The 19,067-nt window shown below is 42.5% G+C and overlaps 1 protein-coding gene across 4 annotated transcripts in view; it reads right to left on the reverse strand.

Annotated features, from left to right (window-relative positions):
- PLA2G7 (phospholipase A2 group VII) overlaps window positions 1-19,067 on the reverse strand; it is a 29,623-nt gene that overhangs the window by 2,941 nt on the left and 7,615 nt on the right. The window contains exons 2-10 of one of the 4 annotated variants that reach the window (XM_024766092.1): window positions 16,215-16,357; window positions 11,776-11,897; window positions 11,189-11,333; window positions 9,401-9,494; window positions 7,000-7,068; window positions 6,323-6,449; window positions 5,371-5,484; window positions 4,137-4,228; window positions 2,778-2,948 (exon numbers count right to left, since the gene is read on the reverse strand). In XM_024766092.1, coding sequence (XP_024621860.1) covers window positions 2,778-2,948; window positions 4,137-4,228; window positions 5,371-5,484; window positions 6,323-6,449; window positions 7,000-7,068; window positions 9,401-9,494; window positions 11,189-11,333; window positions 11,776-11,897; window positions 16,215-16,323 — 1,043 coding nt within the window. In that variant the 5' untranslated portion in view covers window positions 16,324-16,357. Of the gene's footprint in view, window positions 1-2,777; window positions 2,949-4,136; window positions 4,229-5,370; window positions 5,485-6,322; window positions 6,450-6,999; window positions 7,069-9,400; window positions 9,495-11,188; window positions 11,334-11,775; window positions 12,623-16,214; window positions 16,358-19,067 lie in introns of all 4 variants that reach the window. The other 3 variants (XM_024766093.1, XM_024766094.1, XM_024766095.1) reach the window with 3 other exon arrangements.

Raw genomic sequence — 19,067 nt, forward strand, 5'->3', positions numbered from 1 at the left:
TGGTGGCGGCAGCAGCAGCCTTGGCGTCTCATGCCCATCTCTGGGGTCCGTGCTTTTAGCCGCGGCTCGCGCCCGTCTCTGGGGCTCGTTTAGGTGGCGCTCTGAATCCTCTCTCCTCCCACACCCGGAAACAATGGTCTCTTGCCTCTTCAGCAGCTCCAGACTTTTCCCCGGACTCCCTCCCCGCTAGCTGTGGCGCACTAGACCCCTTCAGGCTGTGTTCACGCGCCAACCCCAGTCCTCTCCCTGGGATCTGGCCTCTGAAGCCCGAGCCTCAGCTCCCAGCCCCCGCCCGCCCCGACGGGGGAGCAGACAAGCCTCTCGGGCTGGTGAGTGCCAGTCGGCCCTGATCCTCTGTGCGGGAATCTCTCCGCTTTGCCCTCCGCACCCCTGTTGCTGTGCTCTCCTCCGCGGCTCCGAAGCTTCCCCCGCTCCAACCCCCGTCTCCGGGGCTTCTAGTGTGTGGAAACCTTTCCTCCTTCACAGCTCCCTCCCACTGGTGCCGGTCCCGTCCCTATCCTTTTGTCTCTGTTTATTCTTTTTTCTTTTGCCCTACCCAGGTACGTGCAGAGTTTCTTGCCTTTTGGGAGGTCTGAGATCTTCTGCCAGCGTTCAGTAGATGTTCTGTAGGAGTTGTTCCACGTGTAGATGTATTTCTGCTGTATCTGTGGGGAGGAAGATGATCTCCGCGTCTTACTCCTCCAACGTCTTGAAGCTTCTCCCCAAAATGGCCATTTTTTGCTGCACATTTTCTACTACCTCTGAGACATGTGACACTTGATTTTCTTGCATTTGTTTTTTCCCTTGACATCACATTTTCCCTCCTTTCCCGAACTACTCTGTTCTTCACTGGCTCTTCCCCTAAATCCTCAAGATTCTATTAGACCAGTTCTTTTCGCACTTTGTGGTCTCATCTCCTCCATAGATTTCATTAATAATATACAAATTATATACTTTGCTAATTTGTGGCCAGACATCTTTACCCAAGGCTAATAAACCACACCTTTCCAGCCCCACCCAATGCCACTTTTCCTCTTCACTTTGCTGCTTATAAGCAAACCACCATTCTTTTATGTATCTCTACGCAAAACCGAGGCCCAGACTCTGCTCACTCTTCCCCACATCCCAATCCAAACTTGAGAGTCAAAAGTATAAAGAAGGTAAATAGAGGCAGGGTCGCGGCACAGCTGAGAGCAGAACCCCGGATGCCACCAACGGTGGAGAGATGGCCTGAAGAGGAGGAGACGGTGGGGGAGAAAGGGAGGAAGCCATCTACAGGATGCGAGAAGCAGGAGAGAGTGGGGTTAGTGTACCCAAGAGAGGAGAAGTGGGGGTAGTCAACAGGTGGGAGGGATGCAGAGAGAAAGGCTGAGGCTGCCAATAGGCGACTGAAACTTCTATGTCCTCAGTGGGGCCATTTTCAGCTCACTGGTGGCAGTTCAGGAAGACAGACTGCAGAAGTCAGAGTAAATGGATGTAAGGACAGGGAATATTAAGTACAAGCTCTTCTTTCTAGCAGAGAAGGGAAGAAACAGAGAGAGTGATAGCCAATAAGGAAGGTTGGGTGTTCTGTAATATTTCTGCTTTAGAATTAAATAGACTTGCACATACCAATAAGCTAAGTTGACATCTTACCTTAAATATCTAGATCCTTCCTCACCATCTATCTAAAGTCTCTTGAGGGACTTCCCTGGTGGCACAGTGGATAAGAATCCACCTGCCAATGCAGGGGACACGGGTTCAATCCCTGGTCCAGGAAGATCCCACATGTTGCGGAGCAACTAAGCCCGTGCGCCACAACTACTGAGCCTGCGCTCTAGGGCCCGCGAGGCACAACTACTGAGCCCACGTGCCTAGAGCCTGTGCTCCACAACAAGAGAAGCCACCACAATGAGAAGCCCGTGCACGCACCGCAACGAAGAGTAGCCCCCGCTCGCCACAACTAGAGAAAGCCCGCACGCAGGAACAAAGACCCAGCACAACCAAAAAAAATAAAAATTAAATTAAATCTTAATAATAATAATAATAATAATGTCTCTTGATCCTTCAAGACCCAATTCTACCCCAATTTCTTCTAAGCAGCCTTAGAGCCCTCCATTCTCTGTCCTGGGAGTGTTTACTGCCTTTACTGTGTGTGTTTCCTTCTTGCCACCTCCTCTGTGCCCTTCTAAGTAAATCAGGTTTCCGATAGGAGAGGAAGGAGCTCAGTCTTTGCTTTGTAGCATCTCATCGTGAGTTCAAAACGCTATTGGGAGTTCTTTTTCACATCCACGATATAAGCATGTTGCTGACCCTTCAAGGGACTCTATTATAGCTTTTGAGAATTTATAAATTCATCTACTTACCAAACAGATAAACACATTGCAGTTCTCAACAGATGATCTTACTTTTTTTCTAAAGAGTTCTTAGCCTAGCTTACTGATGGAATACTTCCCCCTATCCCAGCCCTAAAAATGTATAGGCTTGCTCTTACATTTAGATAAAGGTAGCGTGTATCATGCAAATCTTATTTATCAGCACGTGCTGTACCGTATATTAACATAGTTAATAGTATTTAACATTAATAGTATATTAACACAACTCAAAAATTTGCATTTTAAAAAGAGTAAGTCTAAAGGCACTTGGAAACTGAGATTATCTAATATTCTCCCTTATTCCAAGTCTAAACAACAAACTGAATAATTCTAGAGTAGCAACCAAATGATATCTGTTACTTGTTTATCCAAGTTTCAAGCTTCTGTTTCAGATGATGTAGTAAGTCACTTACTGATACTTACCTGATTGTAATCATTTTTCTTTCTCTATCAGGTAAGTAGCATTTTTGCATTTTTATAATATTAGAAGGGTATTGGAATCGTTCCGAGTTGATAAAAAAGAGGGGCTGAGGAATTCTGGAATATACTTCATCACTCACTGGAAACATCCATGCATCCAGGGCGACACCACACCTGATCAAAGAAGTCTGGTTACACACTGGCCCAGATACAGGAATTTCTGATAATGCAAGGATTCAGAGACACACAGCACACCACATCGTTACGGGTTATCTCACTGAGCTGAAGAGGTATTATACTTCACTATGGGAAAGGGATATGATTAGCTTTATAAGGTAGCAAACTTGTAATTACACAATCATTTTCTTTAGGAGGCATTTAAGAATTGCAACCTTTAGAAAGACACAATATTTAAAATTCTTTTATTCATTTTTTTGTTATCTTTCAAGATAAATTTTAAAATATTATAAGTACTATAATTCTTCAAAATTGGGGGGTATCTGAAAAAATACAGTACATGCACTATTGCCCCTGTGTTTCTAGTCCTTCTGGACACTGTCGTGTACTCATTATACTTCCTTCAGAGCAGCAGTTAGACCCATTCCTTTATATTTAGAGATGCTTCACCTGGAAGAGTGTCTGGGTGTTGAAGAAAAGCCTATGGAGTATATCATTGGAAAAAGAAATGTAATTAAGTTTCTTTTTAAAAGTAAGTTATCCTATGTTTCTTAGCCTTTTGGACACTCTATTTTATGTGCTAAATGGAGGAAAGAAGAGAATCCCCTTACGTTGAAACAGATTTTAAGAAATGTGAGATGAAGTTTCACAAATGATCCTACCCTCTTTCTGCATGGTTGGTTCTACATGATCTCATCAATCTGGGATAAAATGGTTCAAGAAAGAAAATATTTCTTCAAGTTAGAAGACTGGGGGCCTGACTTCCACCCACATAACTATGTAATTTTAGCCCACACTTCATCTTAAGGATGAAAAAAAAAATAAGTAAAAAATGCCCTGCCTATTGGGGAAGTCTAGAAAATAGTATAAGATGACAACATTTTTATTACAATTATTATGTCACAGATAATACGTACATATAAAGCTAAACTTCCAAATGAAAATAATAAGCCCTGAGCAGATGAATAATAACGAGGGAAAGTATTGAGAGATGCGAAGAGTTTTCAGTAGCAGGAGAAGTAGATGGTTTCTGTTTTAGGAAAATTCATATGGAGGACTTTGTGGAGGCAAAAGAACAAACTTGTGAATTCCAAAGGATCTCTTCCTCACTAAGAGTTTCATAAATTCTATCTCACATGTGTTATCCCTCCCCCCGCTTCCAAAAACTAAGACTCATTCTCTTACCTGAATCTCTGGTCTTCACTAAGACTCTGAATAACTGTGGCTCCACCAAAAGAATGTCCAATAATTGCTATTTTATCCCTATCGATAGAGTCCTATGTGAAAAAGCATGACATAAATTCATCAGTATCTTGCAGGTTGTTCGGAGGATAGGCAGTGATTTTGTGAATTATAAACTTATTTTTTCACAGGCATGGTTAAGTACCTTGGTTTCTTAGAAAAGAAATATATATACACATACATACGTTCATGAGCACCCCCACACCCACATACACATATTTAAACATATACACACGTAGGTACATATACACACATGCTTACCTATATATACACAAAGACACGCACATAGTTGTTGAACATTTCTAAGAGTTCAGAGGTAAACTTCATGGCCTTCCTCTTCACCCACACTTCAAGCATCAACATCATTGCTGATTTCTCCCCATTCCCCTTCCATGTTTATTAGTTTGTTCATTCCCTGAGTATTGATTGAGCACCTGCTCTGTGCCAGGCATTATAGTTCATTTTCCATGAGCTCCCAGTCTATTAGGGAAGGAGCTACAGATACACGATGCAGATGCAGTAGGGTCGTACCATGGAGCACATATGATAGACAGCTAGCCCAGTCCAGGGTGGGCAGTGAGGCCCAAGAAAGCTTCATGGCCGAGGTAATACCCGACTTGAGTTGACGATTAAGCAGGACTGAGTCAGGAAGACGGGGTGTCAGACCAAGGGGACAACACGTCCAAAGGTATGGAGACAGGAGAGTGGCTAGCCGAGGGACACAAACGCTTCACTGTGTCTGGAGGACATACCATCATCTTAGTGCCCTGTCCTTTCCTACACTCCACCCCCCTACACACACGTTTGAGTCTTCATTCACGCGGTCCACTCATATCCTTCCACCCCACCCCAATATTTTGTCTAAAACTTTTCACCAGCGTTTCAAGATCAAGCTCAAAAACATGCAGGAACTGCCCAAGAAATTACAATACTTCCACTGGTTGTATTAAGTTGAAACATATGAAATTTGCCACTTTTGTAGATCAAGGCTGGCTGGTGGCAACTTCGTATGTAGTTCAGCCTGATGTGTTCCTCACTGCTGGAATACTGTGCGGGTACTTTTCTTTGCAGCCCTTTATCATATTGTATCTTGTATTACAGCAGTAAGACAGACAAAAATGTGAGCAATAAAAAAGTCTAGGCCAGGGGAAAATGGCTTTTTTTTTTTTAAGCTCACCTTCATCTGTTCCACGTCAAACTCTAAATCTAATACATTCTTCTCTGGTCTCCCGCGATCAATGTCCAGAATCAAATCGAGAGCTTGAGAACACTCCTTTGCTCGTTGCAGTACCTAATATGATGATTAGAAGAAGGAAATGGCAAAGTAAAAAGCTGTAACGCTTAAAGCTTGTGCAGAGGGGGCAGGTGGAAAAAATACGTGGTTGCTTATAAACCGGAAATGACTTTGAGATTAGTGATTAGAACACAACCTAGCATGAGGACCCAGGCACCAGCTTTACAGGTAGTTATCGCTTGGTCCAAATCCTGACTCTGTTGCTTACCCACTGTGTGACCTAAGGTGATTTACTTAACCTCTCTGAACTTCCAGTTATTGTACAATAATGCCTCAGTGAAATGTGGGTGGGATTAAATGCAATAACTTATATAAAAAGCACCCACTATAAAGCCAGGCACAGAGGTGGAAAGCAATGTGCTTTATGTCACTTGATCTTCCTCAAAGCCCCATGTGAAAGATACTGTTAATATTCATCATTTCGTAACGGATAAAACATGGAAGCAAAGCAAAAACAATAAGTAACTTGTCCAAGATCACTGCGAAGTGATGGTGCCAGGATTCAAACATAGAAAGTTGCATTCTAAGGCCTGGACTCTTAATGCTATTCTATACCAGCTCTGTGAAAAGTAGTCTTTACTTCTAATGCAAAGGGATTCTGAATATTCACTGTCATCTCCTAGGATTTTTATGTTGGTCTTTGTTTTTACTATGATCCAGATATTTCATTAAGGGAATTGGATTACTCAGAGAATCCTCTGACAGATCTCTTGGGGATGGGAAGTAAGGAGATCTAGGAGCACGGTGTGCCATATGTAAAATTAAACAAACAAATGTCATCATTTTGCCTATGCTTTTTGGTCACCATGCCACCTCTCTTCTTCTTGCAACATACCTGCTCGTTTCGTAAAGGAAACTCCTCCTCCCCTCGTTTTAGGGTTCTAAGATAAAGCCAAGTCTGGTTTCCTATTTCTGCAGCAGACTGGTCCTTGAAATAGTAAGTCGCAGATGCAGAGCCATCTCTACAATACAAACAGAATCAATTACTTACGCCTGCTCTTTTTCTCCTTCATCTCACCTGTGTTCCACATCCCCAGCCGTGACTCTTTTTGACTCCCTTTCTTGCACTCTACCTTTTTTTAAAATCAAAGAAGCCCCCAAGGGAGTTCTAAGAAAAAAGACATGGTTGCCTGTAAACAACCCATTCCATCTTCACAATTCTGGGAGGCTGCGGTGTTGAAAACTCTCTCCTGGAATCAAACCCCAGTGCTGTCACTTGCTAGCTGTGTGGTTTGGGGCAAATTACTTACCCTTCCTCAGCTTCATTCTCTGCCGCCTTGAAACAGTGGTAATGATAACCGTCTTAAAGCATTGTTATGAAGATTAAATGAGATGGTCTCTGAACATGGCACTTAATAAACATTCTAGAAATGTTAGCTATTTTTTTATATACTTGACAATCTAACTCAGTCTCCTTTTTTGTTCATCATGTAACCATAGTTGACAATTCTATCAGCACTTTTCATAAACCTGTATGAAAGGTAGAGCTCAGCCACATACCAGGTGACATACCTGTGTTCTATGGCAGCAACTATAAACCCATGAGATGCCAGGTCAATACCAATAGCAGAATAAATTGTCCTTCAAAACAAAAAGAGGGAAGCATTCAACTACCAGTCATGATTACAAGGGGTCCACAAATAAACGTAGGAATATGGAGGTAATTATGCCCCTGTAGTAGTGCCCTGGGGTAAAGCAGAGAGCTGTGGTGCTCAAAGGGGGCTGATTTTACCGCTCAGGGGATATTTGACAATGTCTGGAGGGGTTTTCATTATCATGAGTAGGGGGAGGGTGTTACTGGCATCTAGTGGATAGAGGGATGCTGCTAAAACCACCCTGTGATGAACAAGACTACATTCCACAAGAAATTATCCAGTCCAAAGCATCAGTGGTACCAAGGCTGAGAAACACTGGTGCAGTAATTATAAATATTGCCTTTGAGAATTCTGCGTTTTTTTAACTTTTTATTTTATATTGGAGTATAGTTGATTAACAATGTTGTGAGAGTTTCAGGTGTACAGCAAGGTGGTTCAGTTATACATATTCATGTATCTATTCTTTTTCAAATACTTTTCCTATTTAGGCTGTTATATAATATTGAGCAGAGTTCCCTGTGCTATACAGTAGATCCTTGTTGGTTATCCGTTTTAAATAGAGCAGTGTGTACGTGTCAATCCCAAACTGAGAGTTCTGGGTTTTAATCTTGCGTCTGCCACTTACCAGCTATATGACTTTAGGTAATTACATTACTGCATTTCTGTCCTCATCTGTAGAATGGGGACAGATAATAAAGCCTTTGCTTTAGAATAGTGATAAGGTTTTGATAAGATAATACATAGTGCAGGAAGGCTTAAGAGAACAGGACCTACACTCTGACCACTGCAGGTGATTGTATCCTGGTTTCCTCCCTTATTAGCTCTCTACCTTGGATAAGTCACTTATCTTTTCTCTGCCTTAGTGCTTTATCTGTAGAAGGGTGATGTTATAAGATTATGGTACCTGGTCGGGTTACTGTAAGGATTAAGTAAGTTACACAGTTTCAGTGCTTATAACCGTGTCTGCACCAGGGGAAATACCGAACACACGTTAGCTGTTATGTAAATGACTGGACAGGGTGAGATGCTTAAAGAATCATGTGCTAATTAGCAACTGCATTCAGAATCCCTTCCACATCTTTGCTCTGCACAATCTCCTCTCCTATCATGTATTCAATAGGAAATGGCCATAAGGAACAAAAAGGAGGTAGGCACCATGTCTTCTACTCCTGACAATGCAGGACCAACTCAGGAAGGGAAAATCATCTAGTACAGGGATCAGCAAAACCTTTTCGGTAAAAAGCCAGAGAGTAATTGCTTCCAGCTCTGTGGGCCATACACAACTACTCAGCTCTGCCGTTATAGCACAAAAGCGGCGGAGACAATGGGGAAAATGAATGAGTGTGGCTGAGTTGCAATAAAACCTTATTTACAGAAGCAGGCAGCAGGCTGGAGCTGGCCCTCAGATTCCGAGATGACAGCCACTGGTCTAGAAGGAATGAAATAACTAGCTGGACTACGATAATTTCTTATTGCAGATGCTACACAATTTCTTACCAGCTAAAAGCCACTCTTCTGAAGGTCTTATAATCCTCTGAGGGGGGAGACGGGGAGGCAGTTGAGAAGATGTAGGAAGAAAGTGGAGGGCGTGCGGTGGCCATGAAAATGTGCCACTCGTCATGGCACAGAGATCACAGTTGACTAAAGACCTCTCCCAGCTCCTACCCCTGTGGATCCGAGTGAAAGCTAGGCTTCCTGTGGGTCGGTCCCAGCGACTGGACATGGTGTGGGTTTAACGCAGGTCCTTTCCTGTGAGGTGCAGAGCTCCTCTGAGGAGCAGTTCTTGGTCAAGCACTCCCTCCATCGGCCTGGCCCAATCTTCCTTAGAACTGTGCCGCAGTCTCGAGATGCTCCGTATCCAGTCCTTCTGTCTCCCATCTCCTTCCCAGGTGTCCAGCCTGCATCATGAAAGCTCTCCCCATCTTTTCTGCTTCTGCTCTTTCCCTTCTATCCTCCATGGGCATTTTGTAATACACGTCTTTCACCGCTAATCTAGTCATGGTGGCTGTTTCTCGGAGGACCTGAACTAATACGATGAATGATTTTGAGAGTGTAAATACTATAATATAGAAAGACAACAACCCAAAATGCGACAGCCTGTCTCCTCTGTTGTGAAGCTGGTCTCCATGGGCTGGAGGCAGGAAAAAACAGGGCTATAGGCCCGATCAACAGATCCCAGCTAATTCCTGAGGAACGCCAAGTCCTCCAGGACAGGGGACAGCCTGACACTCCATAATCTGCTGTCCCTCTTCTGGGGGAAAACTGCATTCAGTCATTTGTCCCTAGAAGCTAAAGTCGTTCAACCTCTGAGACTTTACCTGAATGCTCCAAGACCATGAGAAAAAATAATTAGTGGATATTTCTCCCCAGTCCTCAGAGGGGAATTCCAGGCTGCAGGAGTTGTCATTGAACCTAGACAGCAGTGGGAGACTGTAATTAGCGTTTTTTCTGACTTGTGTTGCTATTTAGCATATCTGCTTAGTATAAAATTCTGACCCATGGAATTCACGTTTTTATGCATTAATAGTAAATTCATTAAAAAAGTCTCCTACTAGATACCACCAACCAAGGGCCTGAACTATGTGTTTTTCCTAGGACCGTAGGATCATTAACTATCGGTTCTCACTGCCAGCTCTGAACTTGAGGTGAGACATTTTCCTACTTAGAGGTGTATTCGAGAAGGCCGTTCCTTATGATTAATCCCAGGTTTGGGCAAAACTTCAGAGGGAATGTTCTGAAACTAAACTACCAGTAAGCCTCAGGAATATTACACTGAGATCCAGAATCTTCAGATAGGAGAATCATCTCATTCTAACTCGATCAAAATCAAGAGGAAGGTGGAGAGACCTTCGACTGCACGCTTAGATGTAGCTTTGGAGGAAGCTCTGCCACTTACTAGCTACTGACCTTGGGCAAGTCAAGAGAACTCTCTGAGCCTCAGACTCCTATAAAAGGGAGTGATATCTATGTCATGGGGGTTTTGTCAGAGTCATATTTAAGTAGGAAAATGTAAAGTACATCTATCCAGTCACATAGTAAAAGGCTCAAAAAAATGGAAGATGTTGTCTCTTCTTCCTTCACTTCTCGCTCCCAGCTGCTGGTCTCACCGCATGATTGCCTCCAAGAATATGTAAGAAGCAAAAATCAGGCCAGCCACAGAGAGATGTCAGAGCCAGCCTGAAAGTCTGATACCTTCACTCCCTCCACGCACCCCATCGTATTCAGAATAGACAAAACGAGACATCGTTATCATCAATTATTTGTGTTTCACTTTCTCATCAATACGTTGGAGATGTGGTCATGAAGACTGCATGTGATGACTGCTATGGAAGTGACTTATAAGTTATTCAGCGTCATAAAGATGCGTAGTGATAATATTTTCATCATTTCTCTTATAAATTGATTCTGAAGAAAACTCCAACGAGATGTTTAAAATGAATGCCAAAAGTTGTAGGTATTTTTGAGGGGGAAATTTGAAGACATGGTTAACATCAGCCCAACAGTAGTGTCTGGTCAAACAGATAAGGAAGGACAACTCAATATTAGTGAAATACAGACATATTAAGTGATGAATGCACATCGGATTGTCTTAGTGAGAGAGGCTGGCCGCTTGGGGGTCGGTGATGGGAATGAGAGTAGTTTCCTCACTTATGACATGTAAGAAATTAGCTTTCACTCCTTTGTTTAGGATCTGGAGAGTTATGGAGGCTTCTGTTTTCTTTCTCTCTTTGCCCAACTGTAGAAAGCACTTCAGTGCAGAGCGTAGAAGGTAGTAGTCACATCAGCCCAGCTGCTGGTCTCACCACATGATTGCCTCCAAGAATATGTAAGAAGCAAAAATCAGGCCAGCCACAGAGAGATGTCAGAGCCAGCCTGAAAGTCTGATACCTTCACTCCCTCCACGCACCCCATCGTATTCAGAATAGACAAAACGAGAACCCTTGATTCTCTTATAGTTACCTGGCCTTTTAAGAAATACTTTGTCATCTTAGGAGATGTCTGGACTGGAGACAATCTACTTTGGTCTTTCACTGCCTGAAACTCCTGCTATTTTCAAGCTTTTCTTATATTCTAGAGCCTAAAAGCAGAAGCAACACAAATCTTACCAAAGAATAAGCTCAAAATTTTGCCCATAAGCCAGTGTGTTCCAAGAAATCTACTAAGACCAAAAAAATATTCTTTGTTTGGGATCCAAAGGGTGTCACAGTGATCATGATCTTGGGATGGATAATACAAACGCAAGAAGGTGCCCTGTAGAGGAAAGAAGTTAATGTACTTTTAGTCAAGTTGCTTCTTAAACATGTTCTAACAGCTATTTTGCATATTTAATTAGCGGGGACCCAAATACTTCTATTGAGCAAGAGGTCCAGAGAGCTTTTTAAGTTGCCGTGGTGATTGAATGCAGTCAAAAGGAAGAAAAATAGAACGACAGTATGCTTTTTGAGTGAAAAGAAAGTGTGAGCAGCCTGGTTTCGCCATCAAAGAAGGGGAAAAAAAGAGTTTATAGTTAATCCGATGAGAGCAACGAATTGGGGAATGAATTAAACTGCCAAAGGCTTCCCAGGAGACCATACACATGGCAAAATAAGTCTTTCTCAGGTGAGGGCAAGGTCAGGTTTCAAAACCTTCTCATGGGCCATAGCCACAGTCAATATTAGAATATAAGGATAAGTGGTATTAATCAAATCACTACCTTATTCGTGTAATCAAACATCAAGTCTGTACAACCGACGGAATAAGATCCATTTCCTCTGGGGATTTTAGTTTGGCCAAACATTGCAGCAGCCATCAGAGCTTGTAGTTTTTTGACCCACGCTGGAAAACAGGTCAATATTATTTCACTTGTCAGCTGTTACACCCCAGACTTTATTACACAAAGAAACTCCAAGAGAATCAAGTGACTACCCATAGTTTCCTGCCTCCATTTCTTTACTAATTAGTAAAATACACAAATAATTATTGAGCGCCTGCTGTATGCAAAGTACTGTGTGGGGAAAAAGATGGTGGTCGACATAGCCCTTTTCCTAAGATGTTGAGGATCAGCTCCCAATCCTTCCAGCTTTGCCCTTACCTTCTACTCCTATCCAGAGCATATTAGAGACCACTTCCCAAATCTGCTTTTCCTAAACATGAACTCTATCCACCTTTCAGATTTGGGCTCATGACTTCCCACTGGAAGCCCTCCTATTGGAACAGCAAAGCCTATGGTCCAGAAAGAAACTAAATGACCATCTCCCAACTCCCCCTCTTCATCTTCCAAACACACAGCATGCAACTCCAGAATTCCCTAGCTTGGGGATCCCAAGCCAGAAACCTGGGACTCATGCTACTCTCCTAACCCTTTCTCCTCTATCCCCTACATCCAACCAAGTTCCAGTCTCTAACATTTGTTTTTTAGCTCTCTCCAATGTATCCTTACCACATTAGCTCAACTGTCTCAGTTACACCTTAACGGTTCTTGACCGGAAAGTCGCCATCTCTCCCAAGTGTCCTGTTCACCTTGGATCCTGACTCCTTCAACTGCATCTTTCACACAACTCCTGGAGTGATTTAAAGCATGAATCTCACCAGGCAATTCTTCAAATCCTTCAATGCTTTCCTATTATCACCAGGTATTTTTTCTTGAAGGGGGAATGTACTGGAATCTTTCTGGAAGGCAGTTTGTAGGTTATATTTAAATCTACACATGGCTTCCAGTGTGGGGTGGCTTATCTTTCCAGTGTTTGGGGGTTGAAGCTCGTAGAGGTTCACAGGTACACAAGTTAAATCCCAAGTTCCCAGGCACTGTAAGAAAGACACTCCATGATCTGGAGGTCCACTGGCTCCTCCTCTTCTGCTGCTTTTTCCCTTGTTATCTCCCTCCCTGTGCTTCAGCACTGCTGAGTGAGGCATTGGGCTGTTCCATGCGTCTACACCTTAGTAAATGCTCTTCCCTGTGCTTGAAATCCCCATGGCAAACTCCTATTCGACCTTTAATATCTTGATCTTCTCTGAAGCCTGCCCTGACCACCACCAGACTTAATCGTTTCATCCTCAGTATCAAATCAATTCCCTGTATATATTTTTATCTTTCTTCCTATCATATTAGATTAAAATTATGTGTCTGCACACTCTGTCTCTCAAGGCTATCTCGTAAGAGCTGCATCCATATCTTTGTATCCTCACATCTTTAACACAATGTCTAGCACATAAGCGGTGCTCAAAAAATATCTGTGAAAATGAGTTAAACTAAGCTTTTCACTGTCACTGGGTCTCTTTTGTTTCTGCTAAATGCTTGACGGCATATATATATATATAAAGAGCACGGGCTTTAGGTGCACAGGCTTCAGCAGTTGTGGCATGTGGGTTCAGTAGTTGTGGCACACAGGCTTAGTTGCTCCGCAGCATGTGGGATCTTCCTGGACCAGGGCTCGAACCCGTGTCCCCTGCATTGGCAAGTGGACTCTTAACCACTGCGCCACCAGGGAAGGCCCATGGCCTCTATTCTTTTACCTACCCACTCTTGAAACATTTTCTCTCTCTGGTGCCAAAACCCTGTAACACACCTGCAGTTTCCCCTGTTCCCCTTTCTAACCCCCAATCAAGTCCTCATGTAATTTCAGGATGGTGAGTCCATATATCAGTGTATCTGGATTCAGTTTTCTAGATTCAGCTTGCCTGCTCCTTTCCTTCTGTTGGACTGTGAGAGGTGTATTCCAGGACATCTGACCCCTGAAAAGGTCTCAGGAAACTTCGAGTTGACCCAGGTTTGAGTGTAGGCCTCCAGGGCCCTGTGGCTGGTGAGTGCCAGGGAGGCTGCAGAAAAGGTTCACCAAACAACAAGGTCCTACTGTACAGCACAGGGAGCTATATTCAATATCCTGTGATAAACCATAATGGAAAAGAATATGAAAAAGAATATATATATATGTATAACTGAGTCACTTTGCTGTACAGCAGAAATTAAACACAACATTGTAAATAAACTATACTTCAATAAAATAAACAAGAAAGAAAGAAAGAAAAGAAAGAAAAAAGAAAGAAAGAAGGAAAGAAAGAAAGAAAGAGAAAGAAAGATAGAAAGAGAAAGAAAGAAAGAAAGAGAGAAAGAAAGAAAGAAAGAGAAAGAAAGAAAAAGAAAGAAAGAAAGAAAAAGAAAGAAAGAAAGAAAGAAAGGAAGGAAGAAAAGAAAGAAAGAAAGAAAAGGTTCACCAGCCCGCAGCTAATCTGGTTATGGTCCTAGATTTCCCATTCTCTAACCAACTATCAGCACTCATCACGAAGGAAGAGGCAGGGAAGAGACTTGCCAGGTTGAATGGCCACTCTGTAGATGATATAGTTGTGTGGTTCAGAACTTACAAATGTCACTTCCTATTTTTCTTCAACTCTATTTTAATAGGAGCATTAGAACCTATGGTATGCTGTTAATCTTATTATACATTTTTGGTGATGTTCATTTATCAAATAGTCCTGATGTTCATTCCTGGGGTTGGAGATGGAATGTACACGTGCTAGGAAAATGACATTCTCTTATATGGCTTTATGTCCTCCATTAGCAAATGGGATATCTCTAGCCATGTTTACAAGCTTTTTGGCTGCATGATCATATTTTCTATGTATTCATTTATTAATAATGATACAAATAATCATCTATTATTTTCATCTTTTATTGAATAAACTATTTCTAATAATTTTACATTTATTTATGTATAATTTTAAAAATATTTATGCATTCATTTTTGAGTATTTCAAATGAATGGGGCATTGGGCTCCAGGCTGGGATGACAAAGATGAATGAAGCGTGTCCTCAAGTTTCTGACTGTCCAGTAACAGCTTTCCAGTGATTTTCAGACATGAGGGAATAGAGAACATGTTTTGAAATTCCCACTCTGTACCAATAAAAAGCACATGAGGCAAATGTCTCCTAGGTAAGAATTTGCTCGTCATGTAAGATGTTACCTGTTTTCAATGTACAGATAAGGGAATGGGAGAATTAATTTAACCTTGAGAATTAATTTAACCTCCTTGAGCTTGACTACAAACCCTCTGTCTTAGTCACCAGTGTATTACGCACACCTCAGTTCTCTTATAAGTATTGTTGCATAAATGGACCTGTGAGATATGATGCCATTTCCTATGCAAACATAGATAGAAGATCTGGTCCCTTTTCTGCTGTTGCAGTCATTTCCCCAACTATGAAGCAGGGCCAGATTTGTAAGACACTGGTTATGAAAGATCTTTGGTAAATGTCACAGTAAGGAGTCACCCATCAAGACCACACAACTAGATCCAGGGCTACCATATCTCCCCAGGTGCATGCGTCTGTGGGTACAGACAGTATGGCACCTTGCAGAGGCCACTGATGCTGCTCACCTGAGGAGACTAGATAGAGAAGTTCATGCATCCCAACCCTCTGAGATTAGCAGGAATTCACAAAGCTCCAGAAGGCATCGCTTTTCAATCAAGTTTATTCTAGGTGACAGGAGATGTCCCTGTCTAGAGATGGCTGTCCCATTCTGGCCACCACTCCTGGGCTTGACTAAGCCTCCCCCTCTTCTCCTTCCCTCCACCCTGCAAAGTAAGAAAGAGCAAGGGATGCACATCCATTCTCATCTGGAGCTCCGAGTGCCTACTGGTCCCTGCTCCTGCCTGTCATTAGATAGAAAAGATTGTCCCCCTCTGGATCCCAAACTCTAAATTGCCATCTTCTCACACACTCCACCATCAACCAGGACTTCACCTGTTGATCAAGACTCCTGCCTCTCCTTCACCTTCGTAGGGGCAAGCTTGGGGTTGCCTCTGAAGGCACTTCAGGGGAAGTGTGTTACTGCATGGAGAGGGCATGGGTCAGGGCAATGAGGTATAGAAGGGGTGGTGTGGACCTTCTCTATGGTGACTGCGCGCTGAGGTTCCAGCTTGTCTGAAAAGGCCTCATCCTAGGCTGTCCTGCAGTCCTGATGTTGAACAAGAAGGCACTTCTCTAGTTTCATTAAGAAGAGGAAAGAGTGAGGCCCTCCCCCCTCCCCCGGGAGAACTAAGGATCTCATCTTCATCAGAATCTTCTTAGAAGTCCACACGTGCAACTTCCCTGGGACCACTTCGAGTCTGGCAACAGGTCAGTAGCTCAAGCCCTTGAACAAATATACCTCTTACCTGATGATTCAATATAGGCAACAGGATTTAGGTCTTGCCAGTAAAAGGGATGAACCAGCGTGAGGCAGGTGCAGAGGCAGAAAAGCGCGTGCAGTTTGGGTGGCAACATCTTGGAAGCTGAGCAGCCGTTTCAGCTTAACCTTCTTCAAGGCAGATGATTAAAAGGAAAAAAAAGACATGCAACAACGAGGACTTGAATAGGCTAACCTATCAGTGAGATTAAAGGACTAGTAACGTGATTCCGTGTGTTATAAAGGGAGAAGACATTTGGAAAAAAAACAGCACATGCATTTTCTAGAATGGGTTTTTGGGAGGCACTAGGGTGTCAGAGTTCTTGGTCATGCTGGATTGCAGAGCCCAGAAATAACACTCTTAGGTTATAATATTAGGTTTTCGGCCACTAGTTCCCTAACTTTGTAGCAGTCTAGTTTGGTTAGAAAGAAGAGCATCAAACTATAATAATTTTATCACATATCATAATCATAATAATATCCAAGGGCATGTCTAGCGCATAGTAAACCCTCAATATGTTTTGGCTAACGTTCCCATCATGTTTGTAAAATAATCGTGTTGCAGCAGCTGGGTGTGTTTTTGGTGCTGATGATGTTATATTTTGGGGGATCTCTATACCCTGCTACGACTGAGAGCCTCCCAAAGGTAGGGGGCAGATCTTACTTGCTGTCCCAAGTGCCTAACAGGGGTCCTGGCATGCAGCTAGTGTGGGATAAATGTCGGTAGCACTGATGAATACAACTGGACTTGTGATAATAATAAATTATATTACAGGGAGGCTCTTTGCTAACATCTTATCAGCAAAAACTATCTTGTATTTGTGAATCACTTTTCCCCTTGAAAATTTCTCCCCTCTTTTTGGGGTGATGGAAATGGTCCAAGCCATCACCATCTCATTCTTGAATTTTGCAGTAACCTGTCACTGGTCTACCCCGAACCCTATGGTCAATTCCCAATATAGCAGCCAGAGTGATCATGCCATTCCTCGTGCTCAAAGCCCCCAAATGGCTTCACATGACACAGAGCAGAAGCCATAGATCTTAAAGTAACATATAAGGCTCTACAGCCTGTACTTAACAGACTCCTGATCAGACATCCCAGCCTCTCCTGCACACTCACCCACATACTCACTGCAGCTACACGTCTTCCTCACCATACAGCAAGCATTTCAGGCCCCGCCTTGTCCCACCTTGTGATCTGTACCTGTGTTCCTCTTCCAGGAAGGCTCTTTGCCCTGACACCCAAATAACCGGCTCCCTCACTCCTAGGGTTTTGCTTCCATGTTACCTTCTCAGTGAGGTTTTCCCTGACCAGTTTAAAATTACAATCTACCCCCCAACACATACACCAATACGTGCCCTGTTTCCCCAACTGCTTTATTTTTCTGCATAATATTATCACCAATAGAGATTCTCTGGATTACTTGTTAATTGTTTACCTTCCTCTTCCAGAAAGTCAGTTCTGTGAGCATAGGGAATTGGCGCTGGGTTTTTTTTTTGCTGTTTTTTTTTCTTCCCTGCTGTTTTCCCAGGACCTACAACAGTGCCCGGCACATAGTAGGCACCAGTAAATGCCTGCTGCATGGATAAATTCTGAATCCTGGTAGTTTCTAACACATCGGTTACTCACATAAACTGAGCCATGTTTAATGATCCATGTGGGTGTTTGTCCCACTGATACGAATAGGGTACTAACTAGCTGGCACGGTTATTCTGCAGGAAGATGTAGATCCGTGGCACAGAAATTAGTGTTCCTGAGTAGCTATGTGCTCCCCTGAATTTCCTGGCCTCCCTGGTAGCTAGACGGGACTGATTTCCGATAAATGGGAATTTGAATGGAAGTGGCCTAGGATATTTATGAGTCAGTATGTCTCTCCATTCCTTCCTTTCCTTCATTCAGCAAACTTAGAAGCCACATGTGTGCCTCCAGACGGAGGAAGTCTGGATCCCCCATCACTGAGCAGAAAAGAGCCTATGCCAGTTCATATGGCCTCTTATGAACAAGAAATGAACCTTTGTTGTGTTAACCCATTGAAATCTCCAGGTTAAGTTGTTTTCCATTATGACAGTGCAACAGGGCCGATTCTGAGTAACATCAGATCTGCAGTCATTCAGTCAATGGGTACTTACAAGCAAATGCTACACACCCTCGGCTATGTCAACAACTGTGGTAAATACCGGAGAATTTGACATAATCCCTGCTCTACAAGAGCTTACAATAAGGATTCAGAAACAAGACTCACATCTATAATACAGGAAGAAAGCAAATGACAGGGACATTTCCAAATTCTTAGATGATATGGTACAAATTCTCAGGGCAACAGGAATTCGGAGAGAAAGATTTCAGAGGAGACAGGGCTATAGAAAGGTCAGCTCTTATCACACAGGCTAAAAATCCAGATACGTAGCTGGGAAAACTGTCACTGGAGCTCTAAGCTTCTTGGTTATTTATAGAGTATTCCATATCTATTTTTAGGGGGGTGGAGGGAATCAGAAAAAGCATGTACAGTTTAACTCCTTAGATCATTTATAATATTGGTTGACTTCATTTTATCTTATTTCACTATTATTTTCAATTTTATTATAACGTTAATACATGACTTCAAAATTCAACCATGACAATAAAGTAAATTAAAAAATGGAGCTGTCTTTGCACTAATAATCCCTTGCCAACAGATGTTTTTCCAGATGCATTTCCATGCGTAAATACATGTACACATACACAATACAGACAAACATATACACCCATACATATAAATATACATACATATATAGTTTTAAAGTTTGTTTATAAAACGTCATACAATATATTGAACTTCCATTTTTAATTTGAAAATATATT

The sequence above is a fragment of the Neophocaena asiaeorientalis genome, unplaced genomic scaffold, assembly GCF_003031525.2.
Source record: "Neophocaena asiaeorientalis asiaeorientalis breed wild unplaced genomic scaffold, Neophocaena_asiaeorientalis_V1.1 scaffold46, whole genome shotgun sequence".
NCBI classification, from domain to species: Eukaryota; Metazoa; Chordata; class Mammalia; order Artiodactyla; family Phocoenidae; genus Neophocaena; species Neophocaena asiaeorientalis.